The following is a 15,927-nucleotide window of genomic DNA, read 5'->3' as shown; positions in this document are numbered from 1 at the left end:
ACTCAGCAGTACTCTTATATAGCATTGGCTATGGTCTTCACTATTAGGTGTCAAGCAGTTATCCTCAATGTTTTGAGAATTTTAGCAAGGATGGAGAAAAATGTGCAAATACTCAGAATTCTCTGACTGCTTTCAAGTGTTGATTTGTCAACATTGGGGGCTCAGCATTTCTTCCTTCATCACCAGAGGAGAAGCTGTTGGTGGTCTTATTGCTTGTTTAAAGCCCCTCTCCCTAGGTATCGGGGCACTAGATATCGGGGCACTAGCTTTATGGCTTTCTGAACTCTGACAGTTTTGCTTCTGCACTGCCATGACTTCATATGTTAAGGTTTTCTGTTCTTTAGAAGTCTATGTAGAGTCAGGTCCCAACTCTTCCCTGGGAACCTCTCCAGCTGGTTCACACTCATTGTCTGCATCAGTAGTTGGTGACTCTCGTGTCATCCTTCTAATTCCACCCATCCTTGATGTACATCTCAGACTCAATCTTGACATAAATAGAGGCAACAGTGTACATCTTGTTACTCAAAGCTAGAAACTTTCCTTTTTACTGTTTCCTTCCTTAAAAGAAAATCTGTCATTGCCCTCATTTGCTTTCCTATGATAGTCAAAGATTTGGATGTCTACAGAGATAGATAGCCACATGGAATAGTAACAGATTGGCAGCGCCGGGGTAGGGCAGTTCTCATAGCTTTAGTTTCCTTTTAAATTTTATTGATTCACTGTGAGATATAGTTATAAGCTTTCATATCTGAGTTCCAACCACACAATGATCAAACATCAATCCCTCTACTAGTGCACATTCCCCACTACCAATATCCGTGGTATACGCCTACCTTTTCCACCCTCCCCCTGCCTCCATGGCAGACAATAGTCCCCATATTCTCTCTCTTCTTTTGGGCATTATGGTTTGCAGTGCAGATACTGAGAGGTTATCATGTTTGGTCCTTTATCTACTTTTGGCACACATCTCCCATCCCGACTGATTCCTCCAACCATCATTTTCTTAGTGATCCGTTCTCTATTCCAGTTTTAGTTTTAAAGAAAGTTCAGGCCAATGGGGAAAAAAGTTACTTAAGTACTGCTCTTTCTCTGTCTCTCTCACTCTCTTCCCCTACCGCTCCACTAAAATACACTTCAGATGTAGCACTCTAGCACTGTCATGCCATTGCTCATCGATTTGCTCGAGCGGGCACCAGTAACGTCTCCATTGTGAGACTTGTTGTTACTGATTTTGGCTTATTGAATATGCCACGGGTAGCTTGCCAGGCTCTGTCGTGTGGGCGGGATCCTCTTGGTAGCTTGCCGGACTCTCTGAGAGGGATGGAAGAATTGAACCCGGGTCGACTGCGTGCAAGGCAAATGCTCTACCCACTGTGCTATCACTCCAGCTTTAGTAACTATATATTGTGGAAAATATCAGTACCCTTCAATTGTTCAGTAAATATGACTTGAGAGTCTGTTATGAGGATCTAACCCCTGCCAAGGTGGCAGGTGTATAGAGGAAAGAAATAAGCTTGTGATGTGCATGCAGATGTACTGCTTGTGCTCGGGCAACCAAGGGAGGCATTATGAATGACTTTAGTGGTGGCGCTTTAGGAGGAGTCATGGGGCTGGAGCAGTAATAGAGTGTGGGGAGGGCTCTTGCCTTGCCCTTGGCCGACCCAGGTTCAGTCCTCAGCACCCCATCTAGTCTCCTGCGCTCACCAGGAGTGATTCCCTCAGCACAGAGCCAGAATTCACCCTGGTTATTGTTGGGTGAGGCCCCAAACAGAACTAAGACAACAACCACCACAACCAAAAGAATAGAGTAGTCAAGATAACTGGGAGTTTAGATGGGGCTGGGGAAGGAAGATGACATTCTGCACAGAGGAGCAACTGATGCAGACACAAAATTGTGCACGGAGTTGTGGGGCAGGTGGTGGCTGCAGACCCTTTTGGCTGCAGGGTGGATGGAGCTTGCAGACCTCTCGAGCCTATAGTCCCCCTCAGGTGCTCTGCTCAGCCTTTGTGTCTTCGCTGAGGCTCTGGACAGTGTCGAGGGCAGATGAGCCGAGAGCACTCTGACGAGGGCTTGCTGTGAAATGGGAGGAGCCTGTGATTAAGTGCGGCCAGATACCCTGAGTCGTCTGTGGGTTGGTGGATGTGGAGTGTCAAGGAGAGGGAGGACTTCTTTCTTGTGGGCACTACTGAGTTCTGTTATCCTTTCTTCAGGTAAGCTGTGCCAGTGGACTGATGCCTGCCTGTCTCACCCCTGTGCAAATGGCAGTACCTGCACCACCATGGCCAACCAGTTCTCCTGCAAATGCCCAGCAGGCTTCACGGGGCAGAAATGTGACATCGACATCAACGAGTGTGAGGTTCCAGGACAGTGCCTGCATGGTGGCACTTGCCTCAACCTGCCAGGCTCCTACCAGTGCCAGTGCCCCCAGGGCTTCACCGGCCAGAACTGCGACCATCCCTACGTGCCCTGCGCGCCTTCCCCTTGTGTGAATGGGGGCACCTGCCAGCAGACCGGTGACTTCACTTTTGAGTGCAACTGCCTTCCAGGTATGGGTCTCTCGGGTCCTGGGAGTCCGGGACCTTGCATCTCCCTCCAGAAATAAGCAGGCGGGTGTGTCCCAGTTACTGGTCAGGAAATGTTCTTCCCAGCAGGAAAAAGGGGAAGTGAGGATTTGGGTGCTGGCGAGAGAGGAGTTTTATAGGCCCACTTTGGTTCATAAACTGAGCAGGGGGTAGTTTAACATGTCAGGGTTTATGATGATGAGTGATTGGGACACTGTTGACTGTCCTTTTTATAGAAACAGTGAGGAACAAGAACAGCTCTGGGAAAGGACAGACAAGTCTGTGGGATAGACACGGGGCATGATAAGAATCGAACATGGGAAAATGTGTCTGCAATTTGAAAAATACCTTTTTATCTGTTTCTCAGTACATACTTTCGGTATGGAGCCACCCTCAGTGGTGCTCAGGTGATCTCCTGGCTTGCTGCTTGAGGAAGACTGTGCAGGTCCGGGGTCAAGCATGGGACCTGGGCTCCAACCCTTTGCATTGTCTTCCTGGCTTAAAAAAAGTGTGCCTTAAGTTAATCGTAATAGGTGATCAGCTTTTCAACATATATTTTCCTCTGTTAGGAGTCCATTATTTTCTTATCCACCTAAATGGACTCATCTGCCCCTTTGCTATTTTCACCCCTGTGTTTATGGCCTTTGGAAGTATGTATATGTGCCCTTTCTGTCTTGGAGGGCAGCCCTGCCATAAATTGGAGCTCGAACATTTTGGAGATTATGTATGGTGCAATTATACATGACCCCAGTGTGAACAGAAAAAGAACATAGGAGCTTAGGAGCCAGTATTCTGTAGAGATGGAGGAAGGAGCCGACCAGGCCAAACTCCTCCAGACGTGATGGGTAGGCTGAAAACTGAGAATTTTGATTGGGAACAGAACACAAGCAGCTGAGACAGATGAATTACTAAGCAACAAAGATTCTGTTTTTATACAAATATCCTCAGTCCAAAAAACAAAAGAAGAAAAACCGTGGGGGGTGGGGGTGGGGAATAATGTGCTAAGCAAGTAGAAATGCTTCAGAAGGAAGCTGTACTAACAACTCCTTTGGAGTGAAAAATGCTGGATACTGGAGTTGTGAGTGTGGTTCACATATAATGGGATTGAATGTTTTATCTTTGAAGGACTGAAGGTCACATATTGGTCCTTTGAATCAAACCAAGTGGCAGCTTATTCATTTATTCAATAAGAATTTGTTGGTGGCCAGTTATGTTCTAGGTACTGTGTTACATGCTTGGGATATAGAAAATAGATATGGATATACATGTAGATATAGGTATAGATAATACAGCCTAATAGTAAACTTGGAACCTTAACCATAACTCACACAAGAACAAGTTATTTAATGGGGGGGGGGGGGGGGCGGAGAGATAGCTCTGAGGGTCGGGTGTTTGTCTTAAATGCGGCTGATCCAGGTTCAATTCCAAGACATCCCATATGGTCCCCTAGCACCACCAGGAGTAATTCCTGAGTGCAGATCCAGGAGTAACCTCTGTGCATCGCCGGGTGTGACCCAAAAAGCAAAAAAAAAAAAAAAAAAGCAAGTTATTTAATTGTATTGCTTTCAGTTTCTCTTTCAATGGAGAATAGTTAGTGCCATCATTCTAGATAATAAATATTTTTATTAACTTAATATTTATTAACATTTACATTTTCTTGTTAAAAGACTGATTAAAAGATATTTCTTCCCTCTTTCATTTGGTTTTTTAAGTGTTAAAGATGGAAGCAGAAATGAGAGGAATTTAATTTTGCAAATAGTCTACTAGTCTACATGGCTAGTAAGTGAACTTAATGTGATTTATTGTTGCAGGCTAAATGTGCTTTTCAGTTTTAAGAAAATTGCTTCTAATAATTGCCATAACAAGGGTTGATTTGGCAGTGAGATACTGGCCGGAAGTTAGAAGTCAATAAAGGAAGTTTTTAGCTAGGAGAGAGTGATTATTCACTGCCATAGTCTCTGCATTGTTATCCTCTAGCCACGATAAGAACCTTAGGGAATTCTGAGAGTGTGTCCAGGAAAGGATCTGTCAAACCAGAATAGAATCTCCTCCTTGAGAAAGGAAATAACCAGGGATTCCACTTCTGAGAGGCTGCCAGGACTGGAGGGAAGGAGGAGAGAGATCTTGGCTCTATCTTAACTCTGCTTATAGTTCAAAGCAAGAAATTTATATCCTCACTGATGGCATATGTGTGTGTGTGTGTGTGTGTGTGTGTGTGTGTTGGTGGGGGTGGGGCAGAGGAGAGGGAAAATATTTGGCTATGAAAAAGACTAACATTTATTGCCTTTTATGTGTCAGGCAAAGTGCCAACCAATTCTACATTCATTAGCTTCATTGCACAAGAACTTAGGGAATAGGTAATAGTTGTTGAATTGTTCCAGGGGAAATAACTCAGGTTTGGAGATGGTAGGTGATGTACTCCATGCTGCATATCTGACATGTGATTAGGCTGAGTGCCCAAACCCAGGCAAGTTATTTCTGGTCTGCTTCATGCATCTCTTTACCTCATCCTTCACTGTTCATCTCCTGAAGGTGCTTTGAAAATGTGTGCGGCTTTGGGTTCAGTGCTTTTAAGGATTTGACTTTTTTGGTTTTTAAATTGCATTCATGTTGAAAGACAAAAAATATACTCCTAATTCTAATTTAATTATGATCAAATAGTATTTCATGTGTGTCAACCTATATATGGCATCATGCTGACACTTATAGTTAACTAGACCAGTTCTTGCCTTTTGGGGTTCCATGATCTAAAGCAGATGTTGACATCAACTTCAACAATATATAGAAGAAAATTAAAAAAGAATTCAAAACAACAGATGGAGTAATGCTGTGAATACATATACATTTAGAAAATTTATAATGCTTTGTTTTGTGCCTATTGTTTTTATGTCCCAAGTGGATTTTGGAAAGTATTCATTTTATTTTCACATAGGGAAAATGTACCTGGTTCAAGAGTTTCTTCTAGAGAGTTCTTTTCATTATCCGGTACCATTGTCCTTGCTTCTCTCTCCATTGCTTTCCACAGCAGATGAGATCTTTAAACCAATAATCACTACCTCACCCTTAATTGAAGGGCATCATTATTTCAGTTCTAAAAACGGGGAAACCAAGTCAATAGAAAGCAGTGGCTTGTTAGGGAATATATTGTGTAACTCCCAAATGGCTGCTTTTTGCACTGTTTTCATAGTCTTAATCGAGGTTTACCCCAGTCATCCTGTCCAAATTGTAATCACCCTTGTCTCCTCTTAATTACCGATCCTGGTTTGTTTTTTCTTTTCTTTTTCTGTAACGTTTACCATCTCCTTACTATATAATGTGTACTATGTAATTTACTTCATTATGTCTATTGTTTATTGTCTGCCTTTTCCAAATTCTGCTGCCTCTTGCCTCTTTTCTCTAGAGTGAAAGTTGGAATATTTGTTTTTGCTTAATACATATCTCAAGCACCTAAATCAGTGCCAGGTGCATCATAGATACACGGATATAATTCACCGATGGAGTTTCATATTATATCACAGTAGAGAACATAGCTGTGGTATCTCCTTCTTGAATTTCATTTGATTTCATTTTCATGTGTATGCTCTAATACCAAATGATAAGAATGTCTTTTTCAACTTTGAAAGTCAGTGAACCTCACATAAGTTAGTGATTATATTCAGATGGTTATGCCGTAATTCTATCCAGATGGTGCTGTTATAGTTCTTTTCCTCCAAAGGGCACTTTAGTAACTGAGTTAATTTTAGTGTTATTGTAAGGCTTATGAGGAGGGAAATGAAAACTTCAAAAATGACTCCTCCTGTGTGACAAAGAAAGATGTTTCCATAGAGGGAAGAAAAAGAGTATCTTCAGAAGTGACCTCATAGAGCCAAGCCAGAAAACCATACATCTCCTTGCATTGACAACTGTCAGGAATCCAGTCCGTTTATAAGTTAAAGCAAAAGCCGTAAGGAGGGTTGCTCAGCTAGACATAAGAACAAAAAGTGGTGGGCTCGTGGGATCCTGATATTGTGGGGTTAGGGCCAAGTAGTTGTGAGAGAATGAGTTATACTGATATTTTCTTTTTTGGTCTGTGATATTTTAATGGGGTGAGGCAGTCCTTCAAACGGGGAGGTTTAAATCAGCTGGTACAGGCTGTGCCTTGTGAGTTCACAGTTGGATTAAATATTCCTTGGTGTATCTCTGTCTCTTTCTCTCCCACACTTCTTATTTCTTGATTATTTTACTTTTTTTTCTTATTTTAAAACAAACTTTTATCACCTGAACCATTTTGTTCTATTGTTTTGGTTGGTGCCTGGGGGCCCCTTCAAGTTGAATCTCAACAACCCGACAACAGTTCAATGACAGGGCCCGAGGAGGCCTTGCTGCTCAGGCGGTGGGTTCAGGGTTACCTCGGCTGCCCCAGTAATGCAGCCAGGGAACACTCGGGGTGACCATTTGGTGTTGGGGTTCAAACCGGTTGGTCGCATACAAGGCATGTGTCTTAACCCTTGTGTGATCTCTCCACCCCCTTACTTTGTTTGTACAGAGACTCTGGTGAGGGCTTGAACTCAAGGGCCTTGCACATGCTAGCCTGTGCACTCTCACCCTTGAGCTGTCTCCCAGGTCCCCCTGGATTATTATTTATTTTAGCTCCCTAGAAGGCTGTTTGATCTGCCCCTGCTAACAATGGGAGGTTTGTTTCTTGCAGTCTACCTCTATATTTCACATGCTGATTGTAGATAATCTCTGTTAATTCACATTTATTTGAATTAATATTGAGAAATTTTAATTAAAATTGAACCTTAAGCTTTTGTATCTCCTGCTGTGGTTGAGCTTAAGACCTTAGAAATTTTCTCTTGCATTTTCCTGTGCAGGGACATGTAACATTATTGTGCACATTGTGCTAACGGTATCTCTGCGGGTCCTGGGCAGGTGCAGGAATATCATCTCACTTTCCTGGGTGCATCATATTTGGACTCGGAACCTAAGTCCAATGTCCTCGGTATTCCTGGAAGTCTTAGCTCTTCTTCCGTACAGGATAGAGTCGCCCGTGCTATCTCCTCAATGTTCTGTCACCTTTCCCACCCCTACATTGCTTTTTTAAAGCAAGAAATTAGGTCCAGAGCAATAGTACAGTGGAAAATTCCTGAATGCAGAGCCAGCAGTGACCCCTGAGCATTGCTGGGTGTAGCCCCCAAACAAACAAAAGAACCGAAACAAGTAAAGAATGAGTCTATTACTTTTCACAGGCATCTGTGCTTCTAAAGTGTCTTCAGAGCCCCCTTCTCTAGGAGATGTATGTGTTGCTGGGATAATGTGCATAAAAAGCCATTATTAATAGTATTGTAAACCACAGAATAATCGTAATAAAATTTGTTTAATAAAATAGTTAAAATGTATAAAAGAAACTCTCTAAGGCCTTGTGGCCAGAGAGAGTGCACAGCAAATAAGGCGCTTGCCCTGCACGCACCCAACCTGGGTTCGATCTCCGGCATCCCATATGGTCCCCTGAGCACTGCCAGGAGTAGTTCCTGAGTGCAGAGCCAGGAGTAGCTCCTGAGTGTTTCCAGGTGTGGCCCCCAGACATACAAAAATACAAAGATTCCCTAGGCCTTTTGGCAACCTGTATTCCTCTAGCACAGCAAATATGAAATAGCTTATTTATTCATTATTCCCACTGAATACACTTAGCTTTCCCTCTTGAGCAGTGCTGACACAAAACTGAGACCAATCAATGGACTGGATGTGATAGAGAAAAAGAATATCTACAGCCTAAAGTTTTGTCACACTGTCACTGTCATCCCATTGCTCATTGATCTGCTCAAGCGGGTATCAGTAATGTCTCCATTGTGAGACTCATTGTTACTGTTTTTGGCATATTGAGTACGCTACAGGTAGCTTGCCAGGCTCTGCCATGTGGGCGAGATACTCTCGGTAGCTTGCTGGGCTGTCCAAGAGGGAAGGAGGAATCGAACCCGGGTTGAACCCGGTAGGCAAACGCCCTACCTGCTGTGCTATCACTCCAGCCCGGAAAACAACTACTCTTAAAAAATAAAACAAAAACCCAAAACTTTAGCCCCAGTATTCACCACAACAACTGGAAGTCATTAGGTCAGGGAGAGGTACTTTGCAACTGGACCTTAGGAAGCAGAAATTCTTGACCTAGGGGGAAAAAAACCCACAAAAGTTGGGACCAGAGACAGTAAAGTGGGTAGGGAACTTGCCAGCATGCAGCCAACCCAGATCTATCTCCAGCATCCCATATGATCCCCGAGCACCACCAGCAGGAATTCCTGAGTGCAGAGCCAAAAGTAAACCCTGAGCAGCTCCGAGTTCTGAATTTCTCTTTAACAATTTTGTCATTTCTTCAACGTGTTAGAAAGTGAAGTGAGAAGTGTCCAGGGAGACTCCTAGAGTAGCGCCCAGTGAAGGGCAGGGGTGAGTGGTGGTAGGGATCGAGGCCCAGACACAGGGAGATCAGTGAGCTCACCTGAGTTCATGATATGTGCCAAGAAAACCAGCTGGACAAAAAAAGGCCACTTAGATTTTGTGGCAAGATTCTTCCCAGAAGGGATATGTGGGTGAGGGAGTTGGCCTCAGAGTCCTATACTGTTTGCTTCCTTTCTAGATATCCCCCTCCCTCCCTCCCTCCCTCCCTCCCTCCCTCCCTCCCTCCCTCCCTCCCTCCCTCCCTCCCTCCCTCCCTTCCTTCCTTCCTTCCTTCCTTCTCTTATTCTTCATCTATGTACACAGAAGCTTTTCCTCAGTACTTGTAGCCTGCATGCAAATTCAAACAGAATTGAGAGAATTCTGTTTTCTCATTTCTATATCTCTGTCTCTCTCTGTCTCTATCTCTCTGTGTTTCTGTCTGTCTGTCTGTCTACCTGTGTGTGTGTGTGTGTGTGTGTGTGTGTGTGTGTGTGTATCCTCTCTTGAGAGAAGCTATTCTCTGTGTGGAATGACAAATTCAAGTGAGTCTTTTCTGCTCCACACCCTCACTGTCATAATTTATCACTTGCGTGGCCCCTGGTTTTATGGCTGCACAGTCTTAAAATGTTCCTTCTAAGTTTAATTCCTCTCCTTTTAGCCTTTTAAGGACATGGATTGGCTTGAACACAGACTCCCTTCTGTGCAGTCATGTGAGCGCTCTAAGTCTGCTACACCCATCCCGCCCACAGGCCTGGGGACTTGTCTGTTTGCCTTTCCCCTAAAACCTTAAAATATATTTTAAAGAAATGATTGCGCTGTAACGTATTCATGTAAGCCCTGAGGCCCATTCCCTTCCCCCAACTCTCGAGTAGACTTTTTCTTAAAAGAATTTGTTGGCTCTTTCCAAAATAGACTTCTGCATCTCTATTTTTAAAGCATAAATCCTGCCTTAACTTTGGATGAAAACTGATTTGGGTGGACTTTTCTCAGCCATGGGAACTTTTATCTTAAGGTCAGTTTTTCAGATGATTGAAAGAGAATCCTGGGGTCCCAGAGTTTGGTACTCATGGAAACTGGGTAGAGATTCCGGTTCCGTGCCTACTCCAGTCACCATCAGTGCAAAATTGGACAATTGCTCAGTGCAGCCTAAAAGAATTACGGTATATAATCTCTGAGAGGCATTGTGATCTTTACTGATATAATACTAGCTAAGATGTATACAAATATTCACCAGGCACAATTTTCAGTTCTTCCCGCTAATTGAACAACTATATTGGGATAAAATTTGCATGCAACATAATTTACTCCTTTAAAGAATGTAATTCAGTAGTTTGATAAATTTTAAATCCTCATTTCACGTAATAGCTTTTTGGAAGCTGCACCTTTAAGTGCACCTTGAAACTATATATAACTTAGCCAATCTTTACAATTTTACAAGAGGCTAATTAATATAATCAAGAGTTCAATTCCTGTGGCATATTTCTGGCTCTATATCACCAGAAACAGCACCAGACTTATAAGGGCCCAAGGATTCTAATATTAAACAATAATTTATATTCATTCATTCACTTACTCATTCATTTTCCAACTCACTTACTCCAGGATTGTAGGGGGTTGAGCTTATCCTGGCGCCATCAGGGAAAAAGCAGCCCTGGACAGTGTGTGCTTCCGTCCAGGCAGTGTGTGGGTGATCACATTTACACTCACAGGCAGGGGAAACTTCTTTTTCAGCTTTTACTTAGTGATTCATCTGCTTGGATGAACTCTGAGTAACAAATACCTAGAGAACTAGATTTCTTGTCTATAAAACTTACAATTATTTCCATCTGCTGTGAAGCAATCTCTTTTTTTTTCTCTGCATAGTTTTTTGGCCTCGTGGTGACTTCTAGTGACTTCTGTGGCATTTCCAGAAACCAGTTCTATTCTTATCTAGCAGAGCAGTTACAAAATATCATGGTAGCATACAGTAAGGGATGAATTCAGCAGGTAAAGTTGATGTCTGTCGCACCCATCAGGCTGTAAATGCCACAAAAAAACAGGGATCCTTTCTTTTTTACTTGTTATTCTATACCCAGTGCCTACTGTAAGACTCAAAGAAGTATTGAGTGTGAGAGAGGAAATTCAGCAATTTCTTATTTTATGGTGGATTTGGGGTCATACCTGGTGGTGCTTAGGGCTTAGTCCTAGCCCTGTGCTCACAGACCTCTCCTGTATTGCTTGGGGCACAGTCGGAGGTGCCAGGGATCGAACCCAGGTTGGGAACAGGGCATTTGTCCTTTGCAAAGAGCCTCCAGGAAACTTAGGGATGTTCTAAAAGGATGAGTACTTAGTCTTGGTGTACTTCAAAAAGGAAATTATTCTTGTGAATATTCTCTTGTCTTAAAGTTTAAAACTGTTGGGGCGGCAGAGAGTGTAGTGGCAAAGGCCTTGCCTGCATCTGACCTTGATCCCATCACTCCATGAGGTCCCCGCGCACAGCTGGTGTGGCTCCCAACCGACAACAAAAACAGCAACCAAAAGTATCAAGTGTTTCTAATGTAATAGTTAAGAGACCACATGGATCACAAGGAGAAAAAACAAGTTTGATATGTAAATTGCAAAGACGCATGCTGCAGAAAGTTAGGTTGGAGCCTGGTATGTCACTTTCATTTTTTCATCAAAGGGAGAATCCAGAGGCAGGAAACAATGCTGTATCAGTGTGGAGAGGAAAGCGCACAGAGATCTTACAAAGGGCTGGGAATTTAATTAGTATTACAGCCACCCGTTCCAGATAGCTCTTAATATTTGAATTGCACTTGATTTATGTTGTGCCACTCAGAACTAGAAAGACAGGCCCAGCGGGTGGTTTTGGCATCATTTCACAGTGGGGAAGCAACTCCCGGCTTGTTATTTACCATGTGTGGAGTAGCTTGTCAGTGGGGAGGTTAGAACTGGACCCATATCTTCTGTCCTTAACTTCAAGATTTTTCTTTGGGGCTGGAGCAATAGTACAGCAGGTAGGGCATTTGCCTTGCACGCAGCCATCCTAGGTTCAATTGCCAGCATCCCACAATCCCCCAAACACCACCAGGAGTAATTCCTGAGTGCAGAGCCAGGAGTAACCCTTGAGCATCGCCAGGTGTGATTTCCACACACCCCACCCCACCCCCCCCGCAAAAAAAGCAAAAAAAAAAGTAATTTTTTTCTTATGCCTCCCTCTCCATGCCTGAATCTGGAGGCTTCCTTGAGAAATGATCTTGAGAAAAAACATAAAAGAAATTTAAATTGAATTAGGTAATCTTTTATCTGTTTTTTCCAATAACCTAGCATGAAACTAGGGAAAATCCTTGAAAATAAAACAAAACAAAACAAAAACCCCACCTAGTGAATAGCTCTTCTAAGCAGATGTCTGTTTTCACTGGAGCACTTTGACTGGCTTGTGAGGTAACGCTAAAGGCATGTCATTGGCATAGTGAGTCACTTTTACTGTCTGATTAGGCTTGAGGGCAGAGAAGCCAGAATATTGGGGGATTGTTTGTAGGGTGAGTCCTCGATTGACCAGTTGCTGGCTGACTATTGAACCAAAATAATGAAGCAGTTCTCTGCTGACCATCATGCTCCTCGGGGTAGAGATCACTTCTGCATGAGGATTTCTCAATTTCTCGGCTTTTTCTCTTGCCAGGTTTTGAAGGAACCACCTGTGAGCGGAATATTGATGACTGCCCGAACCACAAGTGTCAGAATGGGGGGGTCTGTGTAGACGGGGTCAACACTTACAACTGCCGCTGCCCGCCTCAGTGGACAGGTAAGAAGTCAGTGGGGGTAGGGAACTAAGGCAGACAGGCTGTTATTGAAGTGGACACCTTCTCCCAAAGGTTTTAATACTTCCTGGAACTGGTCCGTATACTGAGCAAGAGGCTGCAAAATTACTAGTTGTAATACTGAACCCATGTGCTCTCCTGTGTTCACTTAGAAAAGAGAAATATTTTGGCAATTACTTATTGAGTGCTACATGCTAGGAAGATATTAGAGAAAGACAGTTCCAGATAGACTCAGAGTTATCAAAGATGTTATCCAAATCATCTTTTTCCATCTAAATAAAAAAGGTGGAAAATAAGTTAAACAACCCCTAAGCGTTTAGGGCTTTCTTTTTGATCACAGAGAGAAATTCATCTCATCTTTCTGTTCTGTGTGCAGGGGTCAGAAGACACTTGATGACACTTTTTATGATCCCTATCTCATTTATGTTTTCTTTTTTTACATATTCTTTTTTGTAGCATAGAACAGGAATAAATTTTTCTACCTCTGATCTTAAATAAGTCTTGCTTAATTTTTATAGCCTCTTAAAATTTCCTGATAGGCATTTTTTTTCAGTAATTTTGAACTATCATTTTATACAATTCATCCATATGGCTGTCTATTTATATATCCAACTGAAAGTAGAGATTATTAAGAATGGGTTTAGTAAAAATCAGGTCTTTTAGAGAGAAATAATAAAATTTAATATTTAAGCCCAAGCATAAATTAATTTTATTAGGAAGAAGCTACACACCAGTGATGAGCTGTGTCTAGCAAAGACATTTTGATGCTGGATTGCGGCTATAATTACCTGGGCTGCTTTAGAAACTCCAAAGTGCTTGCCCTTATTTGTAGCAACCAATTATTTAGAGTACTCTTTAGACCTGTAGATTATGACTAGAAAATTAAAAAGGTATAAAATTTCAATGATGTGATTTCATGGAAGGGTATACATTTCTGTTTTTATTTCCCAAACTGCCCTTTTTAATGCTTTCCCACTGGGTCTCCTTAGAATTGGACTTTCCCTAGAATTTCTTCTTGGAGTCTTGATCCTATTACTCCCAACTCACTGCTGTCTTTTCTCTCACTTATTCCTCTGGTAGGTTTTGCAAAGGTTCTTTTCTTAATTTAAAATAATTGCTATGAAGTCAATTACGTAACAAACAATACCTGGAGAGATTTGAATTGTTCTTTTCTTAATAGTCCTATGATACCTTAGTCAGGATAAGAAACTCACTAGGAACTTGACTCCACTCTAACTACCTCGCCTCTGCGAAGTATAGTGAATCTTAAATAACATTGTGATTTTGCTTTGATGCCACACCAAGTCTCCTGTTTTCCTTTTTTTTTTTTTAATTAAAAAAAATTTTTTTTAATTGAGTTACCATGAGAACAGTTACAGCAGTTACAGGGCTTTTAGGATCGATCTCAGTCATACTATGCTCAAACACCCATCCCTTCACCAGTGCACATGTTCCACCACCAATAACCCCAGCATATCCCCCCTCCCACTCCCCCTCTGCTTGTGTGGCAGATGATTTTCTCTTTACTCTTTCCTTACTTTGATTACATTCAATTTTCGACAGGAAACTCACTGTCATTATTTGGAGTTTCCCCCCAAACAGTCAGACCTGTCGGAATGGCATCATTAGATTGTATGTTTTCTATTGTTGGTAACAAAGAGCATATGATGTTGCACGGTCGCGAAAGCGGCCACACAGATTGGGAATTCTGGTATTAAGTCCAGAGATATTTCTGCCAGCAGCCGCTGCATTCCGAGATTGGTTTCTGTGGTGCTGGGATCATGGCTGTTCAGGAGTGGAGGAGCTGTTCATGGGCGACTGCTCTGCTCGGGGTCTCATTTGGGCAGGAGGCAGGGCCGGTTCTGCCTCCCCCATCACAAGATTCCACATGCATCCCGTCCCATCACTGCAAACTCCTACCTCTCTGTCCTATTGGTTCTGAATGGTGGCGGTCACCATGCTGTCCAGGGGGGAAAAGGCCAAGGGACAGAAACCCTTCCCCTCCCAGGGCTGCATGGGGCCGGGGCCGTAGCTTAGTTCAGAGTCCAGGACTTTATCTGCCAGCAGCCTCTGCATTTCTGACATTGGTTTCTGTGCCTCTGGGATAATGGACGCTCAGGGGTGGCAGAGCCATTCCTGAGCATATATTTTGTATATCAGGAAAGGTCGCACGGCCATGTAAGTGTCCATGTGGTTTGGAGATGTCCCAGTCCTGCATACCGGAGCCGTGTTAGTAGAAGCTCAGTGTCGCCGGGGCTCCATTTGGAGAAGGCGTGCTGGCTGTACCTTCTCCGTCTGACATCCTGGTGTTGTTGGCCCGGTTTGGGGTCTGGGGCAATCTCCGGCTTGTGGTGCTGCCGGAACGGCCCGGATTCTTCACTGTTGGTTGTGGCAAGATGGCCGAGGGCAGAAGTCTCCTGTTTTCATATTAACTTGGAAGGCCTGCTTTGGGGAGAAATTTTCCCGGTAAAAGTATTTCTTTTCCTAGGATGTTTAATAAATACCTGTGTTTCGGTTTCTGTTCAGTTTCTTTGTTCATGTGTGCGGGCTCTCTCCCTCCACACTTGTGTCCTGTGACCATGAGCCTGCCTCCCTACCCTGCCTGCAGCACCACCAGCAGACACAGGAAGGAGGGAACAGGGCCGCCAGGCAGGCTGGTGATCAGTCTCAGTTTATTCTAGTCTCATCTCCCTCCGCCTCCTTCCAGTCTCATCCACTCCCCTATTCCTCCCGTCCCCCAGGCGAATCTCTTTGTGGTCTGTCTTGCAGCCTGATTCTCAGCCCAACCTCCAAGCACTGGGGTAGCAACGACACCTAGGTGAAATAGCACAATCAACATAGGTAAAGCCCTTCTCTTCTTCCGGGGAAGCTCTTCCAAGACAAAGATCCCCTGCCTGGAGAGCCTCTCAGGGGCTGAATTTCACCTAGGGGCGCATTTCTTCTTTTCTTAGTCCAGCAACCATTTAAACATTCATCTTAATGCTACTTCTTAATATTCATCATTTTGTATGACACAGTAAGAGATACATTAAGCTTATAGGGTGGCTCTCCTGGGGACATCTCGCTATAGATCCCAGGCAACAGTTCTCAGGCCAGATGAGCTCTTCGTAACCCTAAGCAGGGTCCTTGTCCAGTTGTTTCTCTTTAGATCATGACA

The 15,927-nt window shown here is 43.4% G+C and overlaps 1 protein-coding gene across 1 annotated transcript in view; it reads left to right on the top strand.

The window, feature by feature from the left end:
* NOTCH2 (notch receptor 2) overlaps positions 1-15,927 on the top strand; it is a 171,709-nt gene that overhangs the window by 81,227 nt on the left and 74,555 nt on the right. The window contains exons 4-5 of the mRNA XM_055131553.1: positions 2,212-2,547; positions 12,632-12,754. Of these exons, the coding sequence (XP_054987528.1) occupies positions 2,212-2,547; positions 12,632-12,754 (459 nt within the window). The remainder of the gene's footprint in view (positions 1-2,211; positions 2,548-12,631; positions 12,755-15,927) is intronic.

Source organism: Sorex araneus, chromosome 3 (assembly GCF_027595985.1).
Source record: "Sorex araneus isolate mSorAra2 chromosome 3, mSorAra2.pri, whole genome shotgun sequence".
In the NCBI taxonomy this organism is placed as follows: domain Eukaryota; kingdom Metazoa; phylum Chordata; class Mammalia; order Eulipotyphla; family Soricidae; genus Sorex; species Sorex araneus.
This window is presented reverse-complemented; position numbering and strand designations above follow the sequence as displayed.